At 39.2% G+C, this 22,115-nt stretch overlaps 1 protein-coding gene across 5 annotated transcripts; it reads left to right on the top strand.

Moving 5' to 3' along the window:
• Nucleotides 1–5,175: 5,175 nt before the first annotated feature.
• Nucleotides 5,176–21,404, top strand: LOC124999729 (NXPE family member 3-like). 5 transcript variants are annotated; one of them, XM_047574718.1, is made up of 8 exons: nucleotides 8,001–8,162; nucleotides 11,962–12,105; nucleotides 14,178–14,354; nucleotides 15,097–15,540; nucleotides 16,488–16,783; nucleotides 17,577–17,647; nucleotides 18,201–18,407; nucleotides 18,491–21,404. In XM_047574718.1, the coding sequence occupies exons 3-8, from the start codon at nucleotides 14,250–14,252 to the stop codon at nucleotides 19,039–19,041; spliced, it is 1,674 nt and encodes a 557-aa protein (XP_047430674.1). In that variant the 5' UTR covers nucleotides 8,001–8,162; nucleotides 11,962–12,105; nucleotides 14,178–14,249; the 3' UTR covers nucleotides 19,042–21,404. The 5 variants fall into 5 exon arrangements, with proteins under 5 accessions (XP_047430675.1, XP_047430674.1, XP_047430672.1 ...); XM_047574719.1 differs by lacking the exons at nucleotides 8,001–8,162; nucleotides 11,962–12,105 and adding an exon at nucleotides 5,176–5,578; XM_047574716.1 differs by lacking the exon at nucleotides 11,962–12,105.
• The last annotated feature ends 711 nt before the right edge of the window (nucleotides 21,405–22,115 follow it).

Genomic DNA, 22,115 nt, shown 5'->3' with positions numbered 1-22,115 from the left:
TATATGACACTTTAAAACACAAGACACATAGGTAGATAAGGTACAGTGGCAAGATGATGGCAGTACTTACGATACGATGGTAATGTTAATGTAACTAAACAGTATATAATAGTAGTATAGTATATATAGTATATAACAATGATAATATAATATAAAATAATAAAGTATAATAACAGTATATAGCACTAATATTGGCAGCAACAGTATGTAATAATAATAATAATAATAATAATAATAATAATAATAATAGAATACACATAGAAATGTGTCATGTGCAAGGTGAGCATAGGTACATAACTGCAATATATAATATGTACACATGTATAAAGAAATGTATCTATGCATACACCGATATGATATAATTTGATATGTAGTATAGGTGTCATATACGCGTATAAGTACTTGACTATACAAGATATACATACAATAGATAATATACTGTGAGTATAAGAATATGTAAATGTAAAGAGAATGTGCAAAAAGACAGAATATTGTATAAATGTGATATATACTATCAAACTGGTTAATATTAACACATATCACATATGATATGAAGTTAATGTTCCAGTACTTGGAGCGGAGTGTTGTACAGGGTACACAGTGCAAAGGTGACAAGTAGATTTAGCGCAGTTCTGTGATGGTGGCTCTGACAGAGGTAGATGAGTTGTAAAGTGTTATTGCCATTAGAGGAATGATTTCCTCTATCGTTCCTTTTAACATTTTGCATTTTAATCCTTGCCTATACAAGGTACTGTGTCTGTGTGTATAACATTTGTAGTGAATAGTGAAAGTAAACCCAGTTTGCGATGCCAAATACTGCTAACAAACATCTTTTGCATTTATTTATCAGTAGTATCACATAGTGAAACTGGTTGGAGAGAATGCTCGACTGGAAATGTTTATTTTACAAATGCAGAAAAAAAACATAGAACATGTTTTTTAATGATCAAGAAAGCAGGTTTCCCTCTTTACTTTTCCAGTACAGCTACTCCCAGTAAGGTGAGACCAACAAAACGCAAAAACCCCTGATGCATTTGTGTCCTGGTATTCTTTTCAAACGCGGTACTGTTAGACGTGTCCAACATCTATCACGATCTGTATGTGTACGTGCATGTCACTAGTGTTCTGTTTTTGTTTACCATGTCCGCCAGTCCCATTATTGGAAACGCAATAACTAACAACAACTTGATCTTGAGGCTTCAGTGTCGCTACACATATTTTCTCATGGATCTGGATAGACATACTGTAAACTCCAACTTGACTGGATGGATGCACACTGCTAACAAGGTAGCACGTGCTATTACTGTGGTTTGAGCACAAATGGTCAAAATATCCGTAATTATGGAGTCAGTCTTTGTATTTTAAATATACGATATAGTTCCATTAAAGCTAGTAAACAACTCTGAATGTGCTGAGATGGAAACAAAAGCTCACTCTGTTATTGCCTCCATCAGGCTCCTCTCTACTCTTTTGCTGCCGTGCTCATCTTTTCCCTGCCCTCAATTCGCCAGTAGATGGTGCTCTAGAGCTGTTGTGGATTCAATGGAGAGCAGTAAACTAACTTAAAATTATCTTTGTCCTCTTTCCATCAATCCACAGAGACTACTGGCTACACAGTGAATCCTAATCTGTGTGTTCGTGAAACAGTCTGGTTTTTATTATGGGCTAAGTAGTGTGTAGGTAATAAATGATCTTCTGTCATAACTGATGCATGGATTTCCTTCTAAAGAGATATTTTCCCCAAATATATTTGTAATGTTTCGGGATGCCAGTTCCACAGAAACCACACAAAGCTTTATGTTAATGTCACCTATTGTACTTCATTACATCTGTAAAGATTAAGCTAGGTCCAGCTTTTTTTCAGAGATGGTTGTGTATAAAGTCAGCACATGCAGACTTTTATTTATTTTTAACCACCCTCCTGCATCCCTCCTTTCACAGAAGAGAAGTAACATGACCTGAGATTCATGACGTTGATTATTGTGGAAGGAAGGAACGCACATGTAAACTAGACCTACTTTACAGTAAAAGTTAAATTAGCTCTTTTTCAGTTTTAAAGAACTGCTTCTCCACACGAAACACTCAAAAATCTCAGTGACAATTTTAGGGCTGGTGTCACTCTTTGGGGTTCAAGGGGAACAACAACAACAAAAGGTTTAAAATGCAGACTGTCAAGGAAGGTAGGTTGTATGGTTGGACCCAGTAAAGAGGCAATGAAGCAGGGGATAGAGGCAAAAGGTAGTTCATGAAAATAAGAAAAACTGAAAGTGCTGCAGATATGGCAGGAGCCCAACACAAAGAGAAAATAACACAAGGGGACATGAACATGACCCATGGATAACTGGAAGATGGCAAGCCAACAAAAACATGACACAACAAGTAAAACGAGGTGACAGAGAACAAAGGAAAAGGCAGAGTTATATTTACACAAGAGAGCACAGGTGTGATGAGACACGGGTGAAACGAATGAGGGCGGAGCACACAAGGAGAAACAAATCAGCAATCAAGGGAAAACGTGAGCAGGAATATCTGACAGGAAGCCAAGGAACATAAAACAATAAATAAAACAGGAAACTAAAAATATGTTCGAGGTGAATGATACGGAGTTAGTGTTGGAGGTGTGGACAGTTTTAGGTGAATGTACAGTGAATCTTATCTTTTGCATGCAGTTTTTTTTTTCTTTTACTGTTTATCCTGAGCATCTTGCAAAGGTGGAAAAATAAAATCTCATGTCACTGAACAACCTGTGTTATGCAGTGACAATAAAGGATATTCTATTATTAATTCTGTTTTTCTTCTCTTGGGTGACAACAGAAAATCAAAGTGTTGTTATTTAGAAGACATGATAAGATCAACATCCTCCCTATTATCTGTTTCAGTCTGGAGCCTGACATGTCAAAAGCAAATGCAAATGAGGAACTGGTCCAAACCAATCAAAACCTTCAAAAATATTCCATGAAAAAAAGCTGACATCCATGCTCATGTTTGATCCCCACAACCAAACGCTGGCAGGTGTCTCCATGTCCAACAAAAGTGTGAAAAAAACTGACAGCTGGTATGTAACAATCAGTGGGAATCCTGATGGAGGACTTGTCCTTGTATTAAGACACTGAGGGTTTTGTATATTAATGATGAGAGGTGGAGCATTTAACAGCAATAACTGAATTAATCAAATGCAGGTTAAAGCAAACCGAATCAGACTGAAGTTACACGACTTGGCCTAAAGGGGGTGCAACAAACTAACTTAGAAAAAAGCTGTTGACTCAAACTGAATCCACCAGTTCACTGGGTCAAATATAATTGATGGACAAGTGCATGTTTTTGCTTCTTGTTTTATCAGTTCTTCAAATTTAAAGATTAACCTGAGATCACTTTAATGTCCAAATGAATCTCTACTCTTTTCCCCTTTTTGTCTAAATTATATTACAGAGGTAGAATAGTTACGAGAGAAGTACGCACGACATTGTTATTAGCAAGGGTAAAAAAGATGCAAACATATTTAAGCCTTAAGAATAGGGAAGAATAGAATTAGAATAGGCTCTATATATGATAACTGAACAGTAAAAAGCAATCAGGCTGTAACTTTTTACAAGTACAGTACATGGCCATCATATTGTATTCATGATGACATGAGGCCTATAACTAGACTGCTAGGATTAATTAACTCTACATAACATTTTTATTTGAAAGAGTTCTTTCCAAATATGGAATTATTTATCAACTTTTGTTGACCTCAGATCTTGACCTGTACACTGTCACATGTCCATGGAAAAGGGGGTAAATGAAATGATGATATGTGTTTTGGAAACCTACACGCTTGCCACAGAACCACCTCCTTCCAAAACTTCCTAAGCTGCATTCACTATCGTCACCTGCGTGTGTTAAGATGTACACTCGACGGCCACATTATTAGGTACACCTTGCTAGTAAAAGGTTGGACCTCCATTTGCCGTCTTAACTGTCTTAATTCTTCGTGGCACTTTCAACAAGGTGTTGGAAACATTCTTCAGAGATGTTGGTCCATATTAACAAGATGACATCACACAGTTGCCACTCACAGTGTGTGTATGTGTGTGTGTGTGTGTGTGTGTGCGTATGTGTGTAGTTATTTTTTTTTACATCCATGGTTGGTTTAGGGTTATTATTTTGAATGGTTCATCAGTCCATCAGCTTTGATAAATCAAGCATCCATTTGCTTTCAAGGCCAAAGTGTGACTACAGACATTATCAACATCAACATGAGAAATGACATAACAATCAGAGACAACTATTACTCATTGTTGTTGTTCCTCATTTTAAAGAAAATAGACAGATGTAATCAATCTAAACACTGAAGATAGTATTGATTATTTAATGACTTTGTCTGCTTTAATTTACTGGCCACTATGATTTCTAATAAAAAGGAGCCTCTCTGTTGTCGTCTCATCTTTAACATGGTGTATGAGAAGCTGGTGTCATGTCATCTTATCTTATCTTATCTTATCTTATCTTATCTTATCTTATCTTATCTTATCTTATCTTATCTTATCTTATCTTATCTTACTGACCTGACCTGACCTGACCTGACCTGACCTGACCTGACCTGACCTGACCTGACCTGACCTGACCTGACCTTTCTTTATTTTCTGATTTCATTGTCTCTTGTTCTCTGGACTCCATCCTCAATAACATTTCCTCTTAGATTTCCAATCCGGTTGTGTTGAGTTGTCATACCAGGTTATGTGTACGTAGCTGATGAGGAATGAAAGCAAACATACAGCCACATATTTCAGTGCAGTGGGTTGACCTTCTTTTAGTGTTTTCTGCTGGAAGCATGTTCTGTTCCTATGTATTGTTTAGCATGTAACAGCATGAACTGCTTAAATACCAGGGATATCGGCAGTGTGAGTTTGGAGTCAGAGCCTGTGTTCGAGTGGAAGCACGTTATCGATGACAGACCCACACTAAACTGACAGTTCCTTTCCAACTATGGATATGTTAACCGAGTTGTTATTAGGGTTTCCACCTTTCAGAAATGAAAAAAAGGACACCTTGTATTCATTCTTTATTAATCCCAGTTTGGTTAGAATAAAGCATCTATCTAGCTTAAAGCTTGAAATGCTGAATACATTCCTTATTGTACAACATTGTTGCATACAATGTGCTGTTAATTAGCCTACTTAAAGCCTTAATTTGAACTTTGAAAACATAAACTAAATAAATTGCGAACAGAAAACAACAAAAACACTTGTAAACATGTGTCTGCTTATTCAAGAATGCTTTAAAAAAGTTGCCCACTAAGAGACTGAGCAGGTTCTCCCAGTTTGCCTACTACGCTCTGTCTACCAATCTAGGCACCTGAAAGACAAAAGCACACCGAAAGTCTCTACCTCAGTTAAACTAGACCCTCCTCCTCCTCCCCTGATGTACCATAATAAAGTGCATTTCCTGGTCTTCTTCAACAAACCTATTTCTTATCCAAGAACACAACCTGTGTTGGAATTTACTTTAATTAGTAAATACATTGAAGCAGTTTTAAGTTGTCTTTTCTACTTTTAACTGAAAAGATTTCACAGACATTGTGCCACATCTCTAAAAGGTAAGGATGCTGTTCTTTTCTCTCCAAAAACTGCTAGTTAGACGGACGACCTCCAAGGTTGTTGCAAATGAATATGGCTGTAAGAATTAGTTTCCTTGCGGCTGTGGCCTCCTGCCCTTCATCTTCTTTCTTCTCTCATTTAAGAGAAGTACAGGTAAAACACAGTACAAAACCTTTCTTCGCCTCCTCCTTTATGACCAATATCAGTATTGATGCAATATAATTTATTATTAGAGGACGGTGAAGGCACTTTTTTAGATACATGTGTTAAATTGCAAAAGGAGTGCACATAAAGTCATCTGCTTTAAATAACAAGGACAAAGTAAATTCAACATTATTGCAAAAAATGAATAATAAATAAACAGTACATGTATTAGATTAGGATTACATGAGAAATGACCCCCTTTTTTCAAATGACTCTTTAACTTATTAAGTGAAAAGAGGTGGAAAAAAAATCTCAGTCTCAGTTGACAATGTCACTGGCAAGCAGAGCAAGGATGAAGTTGATCGAGCATTTGTTTATTCATCGTGTTGTATATGTAAATCCATGACACCCTCAGGCAGTGTGGTGCACTGACGACATTCTGTTTTGTTTGCAACTTTATACTGAATACCAAGTAACTAAGAACTGTGTGGTTATTTATTTTTATTTTTATTAAGTTTTTACCCATTATCAAATACATCCTCACATAAAACCAATGTGACTTTGCAAGAAGAATTTAGCATATGAATAAAGTCAGTTTTTACCGAGTCAAATCACTGTAGAACCATTTCAAATGAGAAGGCAAGAGTATGATGAGTGTAGGAGAACATTCTATTTCTCCCCTGACCCACCAGGAGGGGTCACTTTGTTGGACAGTCCATGATGGACAGGACTGCTGTTGTTTCCTTTGCAGTTTTCTGAGACCATAAAACCAAGCAATAAAACAAGCTTTTAAGCACATTCTCGTGCCAACGAACAAGGATTTAAGGTTTCCTCCCATTTCTCCCAGATAACAACATCAGACTTCTCGGTATTGAGGAAAATCGTAGAAATGAATGAAGGTTTCTGATAAGGTGTCTTCATGACGACATGTTTCATTCATTGAAAGTGTTTGATTATTTGAGCAGAGTTGATGATCGTGTTATAACTAAAGAAACCATAAACAAATCTGAATCATTAATTGAAGAAATTAGGTTCCGTTTGCGTCCTCATTTTCGTTCATACTTCTCACTTTCATTAAACTTATTTGTCTCGGAACTTTCAATATTTTCCATTACTCTGTTACATTATTCATCATTGTTTATTATTCACTATTCACCATTGTAAATAAACCACATATTTCACTTTAGTCGTTGTCAGAAGGTCTTTGTGAACTGGAAATAGATTATCCTTCTACTGAGAGCTGAAGCCTCAGATATGATGAGATTGATTATTTAATAATAATTGACATTGATCCATTATTAATTGATTAATTCTTACAGTGTACAACGCACTCTGTAGGTGGTGCTCCCTTTCGACGAGTGCAGTTATTACACTGAATTGTTTCATAACTTATTTCCCCTACATGAGTAAAGAGCACACAAGTTGATACGCAAGAACTTGGTCTCAGGAATAAAGGCATATCTTATCTTATCTTATCTTTCTTTATTTTCTGATTTCATTGTCTCTTGTTCTCTGGACTCCATCCTCAATAACATTTCCTCTTAGATTTCCAATCCGGTTGTGTTGAGTTGTCATACCAGGTTATGTGTTGATGAGGAATGAAGGCAAACATACAGCCACATATTTCAGTGCAGTGGGTTGACATTCTTTTAGTGTTTTCTGCTGGAAGCATGTTCTGTTCCTATGTATTGTTTAGCATGTAACAGCATGAACTGCTTAAATACCAGGGATATCGGCAGTGTGAGTTTGGAGTCAGAGCCTGTGTTCGAGTGGAAGCACGTTATCGATGACAGACCCACACTAAACTCAATGACAGTTCCTTTCCAACTATGGATATGTTAACCGAGTTGTTATTAGGGTTTCCACCTTTCAGAAATGAAAAAAAGGACACCTTGTATTCATTTTTTATTCATCCCAGTTTGGTTAGAATAAAGCATCTATGTAGCTTAAAGCTTGAAACGCTGAACACATTCCTTATTGTACAACATTGTTGCATACAATGTGCTGTTAATTAGCCTACTTAAAGCCTTAATTTGAACTTTGAAAACATAAACTAAATAAATTGGGAACAGAAAACAACAAAAACACTTGTAAACATGTGTCTGCTTATTCAAGAATGCTTTAAAAAAGTTGCCCACTAAGAGACTGAGCAGGTTCTCCCAGTTTGCCTACTACGCTCTGTCTACCAATCTAGGCACCTGAAAGACAAAAGCACACCGAAAGTCTCTACCTCAGTTAAACTAGACCCTCCTCTTCCTCCCCTGATGTACTATAATAAAGTGCATTTCCTGGTCTTCTTCAACAAACCTATTTCTTATCAAAGAACACAACCTGTGTTGGAATTTACTTTAATTAGTAAATACATTGAAGCAGTTTTAAGTTGTCTTTTCTACTTTTAACTGAAAGGATTTCACAGACATTGTGCCACATCTCTAAAAGGTAAGGATGCTGTTCTTTTCTTTCCAAAAACTGCTAGTTAGACGGACGACCTCCAAGGTTGTTGCAAATGAATATGGCTGTAAGAATTCGTTTCCTTGCGGCTGTGGCCTCCTGCCCTTCATCTTCTTTCTCCTCTCATTTAAGAGAAGTACAGGTAAAACACAGTACAACTGTTTCAGGTTTTTCATAACATTCCTGTTAGGCTGCCAGACTCATGTGATCTGCTCAGCAGGTTTAAATTCATGTCTTCGTTTTTTGTGGTTTTAATTTTGGCGCTGTATAACCTCCATACTGAATACATGAAGCTCTTTTCATTACGGCTGTTCTGTAGAGCAAAGTCACGATACTGGGCCATACATAACGGCACATGAGTGGTCACGAGCCGCTGTTATCTGTGATGGTAAACGTTGCCACAGTCCTCGTATTGATTGCCTACAAGTTAAGCAAAGAGAACAAACTTCACTGCAACACAGTCGACTGCAGGATAACGCTGAGATTTCATCAGAGTGTATCGCTGTGACACATTATATAAATGAGAAAATAAATATTACAACTGATAATATTATTTTGATATGTATGTATAATTACTTTTGAGTAATGAGAATTCTTATTTTACGTATACTGCACTGTATTTTCCGTGTTGGGAAATATTGTAGTTTGTACTCGTTTATACTTTATTGATGTAAACATACACTTGGTCACTTTTGTAAATATGATGCACTGCTTTAGTTCACTACGCCACACCGTACATTTAAGTACAGAAGTAGATTAAAGATGTGATACAGATATGATTGATATATTAAAACCAAAGACCAGTGCTTGTAATGAGACCTACAAATATAGTAACAACACTAAGCTCATTTACATTTTTATTCAAGAAATACTTTTGTCCCCAGTTTTTGGATTCTCAAATGTCCTTCTTGTGTATCACACATAAATTGGCTATATGACCATAATTGGATTCGCACAGCCATGTTACAGGGTGTTGTATCAGCCAACAGATTCTGAAGGACCCCCAGGACATGTCCTCTGTAAGAGAGACTGGACATGTTAATCAATTCAGTAGCTGTAGGTTTTTAGACATTGATTTGATGTTGTACTGTTGTTCTTTTATTATTAATAATAGCAACTGATTTTGATTTTTTTTTTTTTCACTTTTAAAATCCTTATACGTCTTTGACCCACATGCACCTTGGTTCGTTGCGATGCAGTTTGTAATGGAAAACAAAGCTTTAACAGATTTGACCGTTTCTGCACATACGTTACATGATAATAGACTAACTCGACAGTTAGCATACAGCAATAGCGACAAGAAACAGATGTAGGCTACAGGCAAACTTTCCACAACGTCTTTTCTTCTTTCTTTTGTTTTTTTTTTTCCTTAAATCTCCTTTCAACTAACCGAGTGCAATTTAAACTATTAGCTTTCTGAAATGTTCTGCAATATTTCCATACCTGAGAAATAGAGCAGCTCTGATGAAGAAGGTTGGATGAGAAGTCTCTGCACAAACTGAGCGGGAAGTGGAAAGCTGAAGAAAAAAAAAAAGAAAAAAAAACATCAATCGCCGAGTCCGACGGGTCATCAGCGTATTGATTGGCCCGTTCTCCAAAATACCACCAGAGTTCCACTGCGCATGTACGAGCAGACCAGGTGCAGGAGGCTCCTTGATGGGCCATTAATTAAGACTGGCTGCTGCTGTCATGGGCATGTGTGGGGCACAACAGTATGCGCTTCTCGACTCTGTCAGGTCTACTTACTACTTAACTAAAATGTGACTGACGTGACTTTTATTAAACCAAATAAATTATATTACAGTACACTACAAACATCTCTATAACGTTTTTCAGTAGCTGAGTGCAGGTTACGCTTTTATTTTATTTGTTACCTAAGGAATAAATTCCAATATTGGCAACAAGACAATTTCACAATTATTTTTTTTGCCATAACCACGTGTACATTTTACAGTTAAAGTATGCAAGAATTGCAAATATCAACTACTATCAACTACTACAGAAATGTGCAGCGTATTTCTGTTATCACAACGAGAGTGTGCAAATTTACAACAGTCTTTACAAGAATTAAACAGAAAAATTACAGTACTGACTATTCAAATCCTTGCAGCATATTTCTGCAACTGCCACAAAAGTATGCTGTTGTAAAGTTTAGAAGAATTAAATGCAAAAATTACGGTATACACTGCTAGAAAAATTAGAGTATATTTTTGTAATTTCCTCAACTGTATGCACATTAACAGTTACAAACTGTATTCTTTAGGAAAAATAAGTGTTCTGTTTGGCCAGAGTTCTGATGAATTTTGCTGCCTTGTCAAATTTTGCTACTGCTGCTTTTTCTTATCCAGCATCTAACTCTAACCACAACCACCGAGTAGCATTTTTCCACAGGTAGCAGAAAATGACGCCTGCACCTGCAGTGTTGGTGTGGTATGCTGGCGTGATGCATTCAGGTAACAGAGGAACTGTCCGGTGATTGTGCTTGATGACGTTGTTTCTCTGTCACTTTCTGTCCGCCTTAAAAATTCAGAAATGCTGCCCAAACTATTTAATTGGGGACTAGTGCGAGGATGTGGTCTGTTAAACAAGGTCGACTTTAGTGTTTTATGATGCGCTGACTCCAACCCATGTGCTTGAGCATGATATTGGTGTTGGTATTCCATGTTTTAACATGTTTACAGAATAAACCCTGATAAATGTGCTGAGCAACAAGTCGATTACATGTTGGAGAACGGAACTACGGAGTCAAGCTCCAGTGCATGGAGGTCCTCATGTCTCCTTTCTGTTAAGTCTGACAGTTCAGATTTTTGTATGAACTTCTGTAAAATCAATGGCGTCACGAAACACAATGGTTTTCCTCTGCCTCGTGTCGATGATTGCGTTGACCATGTCGGCAGTGCAAACTATGTATCAAAACTTGATCTTTTAAAGGACTACTGGCTGACACACGGTGCAAAAGATATTTCAATGTTAGTGACGCCTGATTCTTTCCTACAACATCATGTCATCGGTCATAAAATATAAATGGGAAATGATAGAGAATGTAGAATGTGACCTTTGTTGTGAAAGTTCAAGTTCTGACAAGTTCTAACCTGAAGACCACTCTGTCTGGTCCAAAAAGAATTAGAACGAAGTCAGAGCAACTGTTCTTATTTCCATTTTTGTTTGAGAGGTTTTTTTTAAATGTGATTTGCTCAGATTGTCTTTAATTACTTTGATTAAGGAGAAGTCTGATATTTGGCAGCTTGTTTAATTCTCACAAAGAGGTATACCCATTATGAAAGCATAATTTTCATACACACAAGTAGACGTCTAAAAGTATCGATATCGGGATATTAACCTTGGTATTACGATAGTGGTATCGTACATCCCTTGTAGCAGGCTTATGTGCAAGTGTATCTCAATAACATTTGAAGGAATTAAGACGACATTTACAGACACTCCAGTGCTGGCTGCACCAAGGATAAAAAAAAGGACTTAAAATGCTGGCCAGATAGAACAAAAGAGAATGTTAGAACAGGGCCGTAGAACCCCAAGATCACAACCCGGTCGGCCAGTGTGTAACCAGCCCTTTGAACTTGCTGTAGATGCCCATGATACTGGCTGGTGCTGATGGGATTGAGCACCCGGCAACCTATTTTCTTGCACATGTTTTGGCTTTAAAGCACTTTGAGGTTTATGTCGATTCTTCCAGTCAACCTGCTACTGTTTACACGGATCATAATCCATTGGTGTTTGTTAATCACATGAGAGACAGAAATCAAACAATAATGCGCCTCTTTCACAGACGATGTGATCGCGGATGCTGAACACCTGAGTGCGATTAGTGCTGAGGTAGGAGGAGGAGACTACATAAGGAGGAGAGAGGGACATCAGCTGGCTCTCTCTCCATCCTTACCTGGCGTATGCCCGCGACAACGCCAGAGGCCAGGTTGTCGTTTAACTTGATCTTGATGAATGAGGTCGGGGTCCTACGGCACCTACAGTGGGGGAAAAAAGTATTTGATCCCCTGCTGAATTTGTAAGTTTGCCCACTTCCATAGAAATGATCAGACTCTGGTTTTTATGGTTGTTTACTGGTTATGGGTATAGACAGAATATCAGTCGAAAATGCATAAAAAACACACAATCTAAAAGTTATAAATTGTTATGTATTTTATTAAGGGAAATAAGTATTTGATCCCCAACAATTCACTTAGAATTCAGGCTCCTACAGATTGGCTGGTGCGCATGTGGCACACAGTTGTGCTCAGTCAACTAATTACCAATACTCCTGATCTTAACTCGTCATGTATATAAAGCACACCTGCTCTAAGAATCAGTTTCTTACATTCCAACTTCTACAGCACCATGGGCAAGACCAAAGAGCTGTCAAAAGATGTCAGGGACAAGATTGTAGACCTGCACAAGGCTGGTATAGGTTACAAAACCATCAGCAAAAGGCTTGGTGAGAAGGTGACAACTATTGGTGCCATTATTCGCAAGTGGAAGACCCATAAAAGGACCATCAACTGTCCTCGGTCTGGAGCTCCCCGCAAAATCTCGCCTCATGGAGTGAGGATGATGATGAGAAAGGTGAGGGAGCAGCCTAAAACAACACGGCAGGAGCTTGTTAATGATCTGGAAGCAGTTGGGACCTCCGTCACCAAGAAAACAGTTGGCAACACACTGCGCCATTATGGATTGAACTCTTGCAGTGCCCGCAAGGTCCCCCTGCTCAAGAAGGCACATGTACAGGCCCGCCTTAAGTTTGCCAGTGAACATCTAAATGACTCAGAGAAGGCTTGGGAGAAAGTGCTGTGGTCTGACGAAACCAAAGTTGAGCTATTTGGCATTAACTCGACCCGCCGTGTTTGGAGGATGAAAAAACGTGAGTATGACCCAAAGAACACCATACCCACGGTTAAGCATGGAGGTGGAAACATCATGTTTTGGGGCTGTTTTTCAGCAAAGGGTACAGGGCAACTTCACCGCATTATGGGGCCAATGAATGCAGCCATGTACTGTAACATCTTGGACAAAAACCTTCTTTCCTCAGCAAGAACACTGAAGATGCCTCGTGGGTGGGTTTTCCAACATGACAATGACCCAAAACATACTGCCAGGACAACAAAGGAGTGGCTCAAGAAGAAGCATATTAAGGTCATGGAGTGGCCTAGTCAGTCTCCAGACCTTAACCCGATCGAAAACCTGTGGAGGGAGCTGAAGCTCCGAGTTTCCAAGAGGCAGCCAAGAAACTTGAAGGATTTAGAGACTGTCTGTAAAGATGAATGGGCCAAAATCCCTCCTGCGCTGTGTGCAAACCTGGTGACCAACTACAAGAAACGTCTCATCGCTGTGCTTGCCAACAAAGGTTTCTCTACAAAGTACTGACTTGTGTTGTGCTTGGGGATCAAATACTTATTTCCCTTAATAAAATACATAACAATTTATAACTTTTAGATTGTGTGTTTTTTATGCATTTTCAACTGATATTCTGTCTATACCCATAACCAGTAAACAACCATAAAAACCAGAGTCTGATTATTTCTATGGAAGTGGGCAAACTTACAAATTCAGCAGGGAATCAAATACTTATTTCCCCCACTGTATGTGGGCTGGCCCTGTTCCAATTTCCTTTTTCTTGTATTCAAATGTGTATTCATTTTGATGAGTAAATCACCATGTCAAATGGCCTTGGTTAATATTTGCTCATTCAGAGAAATTTCCCGATAAGATAAGATAAGATAAGATAAGATAAGATAAGATAAGATAAGATAAGATATGCCTTTATTCATCCTCCATTTGGGAATTTCTCATTGTTGACAGCAGCAGAGACATATAGCATCGCACACACAGCGCACAGTGCACATATGGGCGGACAAAGAATAAAAATATAAGAATGCCAGAATTCCAGAATCAGTACTTCAAACTGTTTGTTTGAACAGAAGTGGAGATTTTGTATGCTTTACGCCTTTGTTGGTTGTTTTTAAAAACATAAAAATAAAAAATAAAAAATTCCAGAAACAGGTGAACTGCATCCCAGCGACGTCATTTTACTACGCCACAGCCACAGATGAGGACTGATCACCTATCATGAAGGTCAGAAGAAAGGAGGTCAGCACTTCCCTTTGGAAGTATGGCGCCATCTTTCTCCTCTTGGCTGTGTCCGTCTCAGTCTTCGTGCTGTGGAACATGCTGGTGGGTCTTAGTGTGTGTGTGTGTGTGTGTGTATGTGTGTGTGTGTGTGTGTGTGTGCTGTTTGAAATGTTAAATATATAAAACTGCCGGGTACTGCTGCTTTTACTAATAAGTCATATGTCGATTTTAAATTTCCACTTGACTTAAACACAATGGCTAAGCAAATAAGCTATGCACAATGAGTAAATTGTATAATTCATTTAGAAATTCCCTCCCACAATTTTTATTGTGTGACGCTGGTCAAAGTTTGCTCAATATTGCATATCCGTGTGTGTGACAGTAGTTGGTGCAGCTTATTGTACTCATAATTTTCTGAAAATGAATGTGAACATTCTGACTGTACCTCTCCCTCCTCTACTGTGCTCTGTAAAGAATCAGCAGAGGATGTCAATGAGGATTAATGGAAATGGATGTGCTCTATTTGTGGAGTTTGTGGAGAGCCCACTGTCAATGATTCAGATTCTACGTGAACATCTTCCTGTTTCCTGTCAAACATTAGGTATAAACCTAAATTTCTAGACCAATGACATCTCAGTACAGTATCTCAGTACCATTTTTACACCCTTCTGCAAAGCAGACTGATAAACTTTAAGTCCCTGTGTTTTTGAAGCATGGAGAAGCCAAACTCCCAACAGCCCACAAATCTATTGCTGCAGCTTGAACCAACGATTCCTTCAGTTCCCAACACACAATTTATTTTGTACTTTTAATACGTTTTTCTCATTTCTTTACCTTCTGCCAGTTTAAGAAAAAAGTGAAGTCCTCCTTCATCATCCCAACATTTTCGTCCGACCCCTACATGCAACATGGCTTCTGCACTTTCCAACCTCTGTCCCCTAAGGAGGCTCTCGAGGAAGACCTAATACTAGAGTCCATCGCTTGGCCTGAAACTCCCCCTTTGCCATCTCCTCTGTCCCTAGAAGTTACCAGCGATCCAGTCCACAGCAGCTTCACTATTCTCCCAAGGAGTGCTGGGGGACAGTGGCACGTAGGGGATTCGCTTGAGGTTACGATCAAAATGTATGATTACCAGGGTCGCCCCAAGAAGTCTGGAGGGGACGTCTTGTTTGCCCGGCTGCACAACGCCGCTCTCGGTGCAGGTGTGGCAGGCCAAGTGGTTGATCATCTCAACGGCTGCTATTCCGCTGTATTCTCTTTACTCTGGGAAGGACATGCACAAGTTGAGGTGAGGACACTTGTCTTATAAAACTTGACCCTAGATCTTCCAACTGTGTGGTTGCTAAGCCATACATATGCTTCTCACTAAGTAACTGTCACCATTTATATCAGCTTTCATTTTTTGCACAATACATATGTAGTTTACAATGACATTGTTAGTAGATTTACTTGATGTAGACAGGCTCCTTGGCTCCATTTGCAGAGACTTATTATACAAACCATGGTGCTATCAGATTTAGCAGCTATAGTCAAGCTCTCCTCCAGCTTTAAAATTAGCTTAATGAGTTGGCTGAAAAATTGCTTTTGAAAATTTGAGCTGAAATGAGAAACGTGCTATTGTAAATACTGTTGTGAATACCCCACCAACTACAAATGTCCTAACCCTGCTAGCTTGTGAAGGCAAACCCCAAACTCTTAAAGAGACAGATCATGGTGAATCCTTACACTGCCACTATATCTAGAGCATCAGTCTTCAGGCCTTTTCAAGCCAAGGACCCCCAAACTGATGGAGAAATTAAGTAGGGACCCCCTACCTACTACATGTGTTCAATATTAAATTTGACCACGTGCTATTTATGCATATATATTATTATAATTTAGCCATTCAAATAATACACACGTTCAAATATTCACTTTTATCTCAAACATGTGCAATAATAGGGTGGCGTAATACTGAAGCGTGCAACCAAACATTGCACGACCCCCCAGCAGTACCTCTACGGGCCTATGATCTAGAGTAAGGCTAAAGCATCCTATTTCAGGCTAAATGTAGAGTTAGGGTTAGGAGGGTGGCGGTGGTAATGGGATTAGGGATAGCCTATTATCCTGTTGGTAGCTAACAATCAACGAAACTGCATATTAAACTACTGAAGATGGCAAATGCATTAGCTGGACTTTATTTATAAGACAGATGCTAAATGATGCAAACTGATCTTTGTATCTCTGTCCTATCAGGTGACACTGGTTCACCCCAGCGAGGCAGTCACGGTGCTGCGCAGGCTAACCGCTGAACAGCCCGACAGAATTAACTTCGAAAGCCTGTTCCGCTCAAGCCTGGTAACTGAAACTGCCACCTGTAACGTATGTCTGCGTCCAACCCAGCAGCCACTGTGCAACTACACCAACCTCCACACCGGTGATCCATGGTTCTGCTACAAGCCAAAGAAGCTCAGCTGCGATGACAGAATCATCCACTCCCATGGAAAATTCAATCAAAACCTAAAGACCAACGAGGAGATGCTCTTTCAAGAGTGAGTATTAGCCCTGGATACAGTATGTTTAAAATGTCTCGCAGGAGTTTTGGGCTTAGTCATCCAAGATTCACCTGACAGTCAGAGGAAAATGCAGGTCTGGGACCTTGACGCCAGTGTTTGGTCCAGATTATGTTCTGAGGGTTTTACATTTGTATACTGCATGTATACTGCATCAGTATTCTGCAAAAAAGACAAGTCTACAAGGGGAGAGAGAAGGACAGAGTTGATGGTTACCCTGGACACTGAGGCTAACATGTACCAGTATCCTATTACTGACAGATATTAAAACTGACAGTTAAAATCTCTCTGCAGAATTGATCACACGGGCTTGTTCAGTCTTGTGCTTTATCATCTTCTCACTGCCGACAATTTCTTATTTTAGACCAAGTTGTTAACCACAGTCTCCTTTTTATTGAGATCACGTGAGCTCACATGATGTAGTGTGTTGCTTCTTCTGGCACTGTGCGACATTATTTTTTAAATCTTTTGGTATGTGCAGATAAAAGGAACAAACAATTGAGAAGTTTCCCCTTTGGTAAGATTTTAAAATCCCTGTATATTAACCAAACTTGGGATATAAATCAGAATATTCAGTCTGAATCACTGTTAGTGATTTTCTTTCTTTTTTTTTCTTTTCCCAGAAGATGCTCACTTATTATTTTTTCTGCTTTACAAACTGTTACTTACACATGTTTATGCTTTTTTTTAACTTCTAGTTGGAACCTTATAGTGCTTCACAATTTTGGTTAAAGCTGCGGAGTGTGACTTTATTGTGTGTGCTTTGCTTCAGTGGTGTCAACATGAAAGTCTCCATTCGAGCTTCAGGACCTGCCAATATTACTGTGTTCCAAAAAAACAAAGGTAAAGCCCAGTTTTAACTAATACTAATGAAATATAAGCTGAATGTGCTACAGACAAGAACTTGGTGTTTGTTAGTAGTACATTTCTTGATCGGGAGTGAAGATCTAAAGGGCTATCAATTTACACTTGCTTAAAAAAACTTTGTGAAAATGCATTCTAACCTAGCAGTCCTGCACTAAATCTCCCCTTCATGACTGTTCTAATATTCAATTTATTCAAAAATGCGTCAAGTAAGTGATAATTCAACGGTATGATCATTACGGACGATGCAGTTTGTGGTGCTGGATGGAAAATGGATGAAATGACACAGTTTAACCAACCTCTCTCTGTATAATACAAATGGAAAATGTGAAATAATAAAAGACTGGCAGTAAAAAGTCTATGTTCATTTGCAATTTGACAGCTTGGTCAGTAGACATTTGTGTAAATGCAGCTGTGTTCATTATTCATATATTGACTTGGCACAGATTTGAGAGAACGCACCATTTTGGTCTTTTCATAGATGTCCAGAAATTATGAACCAAAGCCTGTCTTAACTTTTCATTCTTCCCAGATCAACCTGAAGTGAAGAGCCTCAAAGTCAAGTCTGGGCCCTCTGGCTACTGCTACCAGCATGTGTGGCGAGCACTAGGTGGCACCACAGTTCACCACTTCAACACGTCGTCAGCCATCAGTCAGTGTCTGGAGGGAAGGAATGTCCACCTGTATGGAGACTCCACCATCAGGCAGTGGTTTGAGCACCTCATTGAAGCACTACCAGGTAGCTGGCCCTCAGAGATTTGTGGCCCTAGTTTGATTTTCTTCCCTCTTCAACCTAATCTGTTTCATTTCTAACACTTTCAGATCTAGAGCAGTTAGACCTGCACAGCCAGGACCAAGCTGGTCCTTTCTTGGCCCTGGACTATGCAAAAAACATTATGGTGACGTACCGGTGTCATGGTCCTCCTATTCGTTTTGGCAACGTCCCAACCAGGGAGCTGCGTTATATCGCCAATGAACTGGATGGTATACCTGGAGGCCCCAACACTGTCATAGTTATTGGAATCTGGTCACACTTCAGCACTTTCCCTGTAGAAATCTATATCCGGCGGCTGCAGAGCATCCGTGGGGCGGTGATGCGGCTGCTGGCCAGGGCTCCAGGCACGCTGGTGGTGATCAGGGCTGCAAACCCCAAAGCTTTGACGCTCTACGAGACGCTGACCAACAGCGACTGGTACTCGTTGCAACGTGACAAGGTGCTCAGAGCCGTGTTCAAAGGATTGAATATTCATCTGGTGGATGCCTGGGAGATGGGATTGGCCCACCACCTGCCACACAGCCTCCATCCACAACCTCCCATTATCAAGAACATGATTGATGTTCTCTTGTCCTATATATGCCCTCAACTGCACTAAAGGTATGCTAGGTTTAGGTATTAACCATGACTACTACCAAATGACCAAGTTTGGTACATTCCAGGAGATGCACGTGTAACCCAGATGTAAAACATCATAAGACGAGAGAGAGAAGAGAGGGTGATTATTTTATTAGTTTATTTGCCCCTATCCAAAGTTTAAAAATTGTAATTGCAACTGAATGCACCGCCCTTCTTCCCAGCCAGTCAGGCGTAACGCAGGCCACGTCCAGCTCGTGCGATGACGTGCGTCGTTTTCCCGGTCAAACTTTAGTCTCAGCCACAGAGTGAGGGCAGCCATCAGCTTCGACAGAGACAGAGAAAGAAAAAGAGAGGAATAAGAATATTCCTGAAAAAAAGAACAACAACAACAAAAAAGCCGGTACACTTACCCGCTGGAAGTCCGGAGTGAGCAATTACCCAAAAGAGACGAGTCACGTCGGTAAGACAAGTTGATTGTCTGGAAATAAAAGCACTTACCGTCGTCATCCATGCTAATGCTAGCTCTGTGGCTAACAGGCTAACTACCTACCTTCCATTGGGAGAGCCGCTCGGTTCTAACATCAGGTATTGGGCTTTGACAAACATAGCAACGGTGAGAAACGTTAGCTGCTAAAATTATATTTCTCTGTAGCACCTCAGCGCTGAACGAGAACAGTGGATATATTAAAGGTTAATTTAATTTAAAGGGAAAGAAATTTGGTAAATCATATGATGAGGGTAACATATTTTATTTTGTTATGTGCAAACTACTGAAAGAATTTATTTAATTTCAACTGTGACTTTAAAATTACTTAGAGGGTAATTTTTGGTGCATGTTCTCTGACATGAATAGGCCTATAAGTGTTTGGAGTAATTAAGCATACTTCTTTTGATAACTCTAAGACAACTTCTACTTTTCCATTTCCATGTTTCCATCTCATTTGCACATGATTTTGTTATAGTTATGATTTATACTGAATGTAAATGGTTACTTACCGTGAATATTGTTGAGATACTGTTCACAGAAACAGCTAGATATTTAAGCACTTAAATGATTAGTGCATTTGATGAATGTTGTACAACTAAAAAAAACAAACAAACAAAGAATTAAAGTTTGAGATCTGTTGAGATTTAAGATTAACATATGAGGTTAAAACAATATGTTGATTTTTGTCATTTAAAGAATCTAATGTAAATTATATGACCTTGTAGGGGTGGGCGGTATGACGATATTAAATCGTGAACGATTACAACGTGAAGACGATCTGTCAAATTGCAGAGATCGTGAGATCGTCGAGGGCACATTCTATAAATTGCAGTTCTATGCTGATGCACCGTCGCACCAGACGTATTACGTCGTCAACCTGACCGACCAGTCATAGCGAATTATGAGTAGTTGCGCGCTTTCTTACCTGCCTCCTTGTTCATGTGTGTAGCGGCAGCCATGGAGAGCCATGGCTGAAAAAAAAAATCCACTTCCATTATATGGAACTGGTTCGGATTTTCCTCAACTGATGAAGCACAGGCAAATGTTTTGTGCAAAGTTTGCACAGAACATGTTCGCACGTAGGGTGGCAACACGACAAACCTGTTCAATCATTTGAAGAGGAAGCATCCTAAAGAATATGCTGACAGCCAAACAGCGAGGGGTCCGATGGCACCGACACCGCAGGCGGAGGCAGCAGTTAGTGTAAGACCAAAACAATCAACATTAACACAGGCATTTAACAAAGGCACTCCGTATGACAAGTCAAGCAAGCGATGGAAAGAGGTAACAGAAGCAGTTACCTTTTATCTTGCAAAAGATAAGATATGGTAAGACAGCAGAAAACGAGGTAGTTGACCCGCGGTACGAGCTGCCCAGACGAAAACACTTCTCCAACACTGCCATGCCACGTCTCTTCTCTGAATGCTGAGAAAATATTGTCTGTTTTTCATTTTTCAATTTAAGATCGTGATAAAATCGAAATCGCGATTTTATTTTTAAAAAATCGTGATATGATATTTTTGCCATATCGCCACCCCTATGACCTTCCGTATAGGTCAGGTTTTTTGAGAGGGCGGAGAGAATCCGAGGGACCAGGACCACATTCTAGTTGTGACAGATGGCGAGCCAACTACTTTGAGGAAGAACCACCACAAAGGAGATACACACATACACACTCACACCATACATTCACATTACACCCCATTGGACTTTTAAAATCAGGTGCACCTGCAACAACTTTTATTTCTAAGGGCCATAACGGACACTTTTACTTTATTTATTGTGTGCATACTTATTCTTTTATTTTGGGTAATTTGGGTCTTTATTTCATGATTCTGTACAAATTGAATGTTTTTTCTTCTTGACTGTTAAAAAATACACGAGTGGCTACTTAAGTTGTTTCCCTTGCCTAACTCATTGTTGCTCAACACATTGGCTCCTTATGAATTTATTGTCTTCTGATCCTGGCCAGAGTTTTTATAACTAATCAGAGTTGTTATTATACTGTAACACGCTTTTAAATCACTAAAACTGGTAAAACACGAGTTCACTAACGACAGAGAAGCAGATCAAGAGGAGATCATGTTGCAATGATGTTTCATGCAAACCATAGTAAGCCAATCATCATTGTTCTTATTACAATAGACTAAGAAGTCATTCATCGGGCAGAAAAGCAATTTTTGAGTCTTTATGGTCTTGACTTATGGCCCAGAGCAGGAAACTTTCACACTAAGTCACTAAATTCCATAAGTTCAGATCAAAATTTAAACAGCCGTAACATAATGACATCTGATTCTACGACAAACCAACACTGACACAAGATCATTAACAGATGATAAACAAAAAAATTAATAAAAAACATTTACAGGACATATTCACTGAAAGATGGTCCTGCTGAAGACATTGGAAGTTACTGTACCAAAGGAACTGGGCCTATTTGTTTCAACTTGTCTACATGAACGTGCACTGGGGAGGTCACGATTACTCAATTTCACAATTAATCGTAGTATTAAGCGCTACAATTAATTGATCGTGATACCCAAATGTCGTCAGAAAATTGTTGTTAAGGGCAGCCATAGTTAACCATAGTTAAGGGCAACTCAAAC

The sequence above is a fragment of the Mugil cephalus genome, chromosome 22 (assembly GCF_022458985.1).
Source record: "Mugil cephalus isolate CIBA_MC_2020 chromosome 22, CIBA_Mcephalus_1.1, whole genome shotgun sequence".
Classification (NCBI taxonomy): Eukaryota; Metazoa; Chordata; class Actinopteri; order Mugiliformes; family Mugilidae; genus Mugil; species Mugil cephalus.
This window is presented reverse-complemented; position numbering and strand designations above follow the sequence as displayed.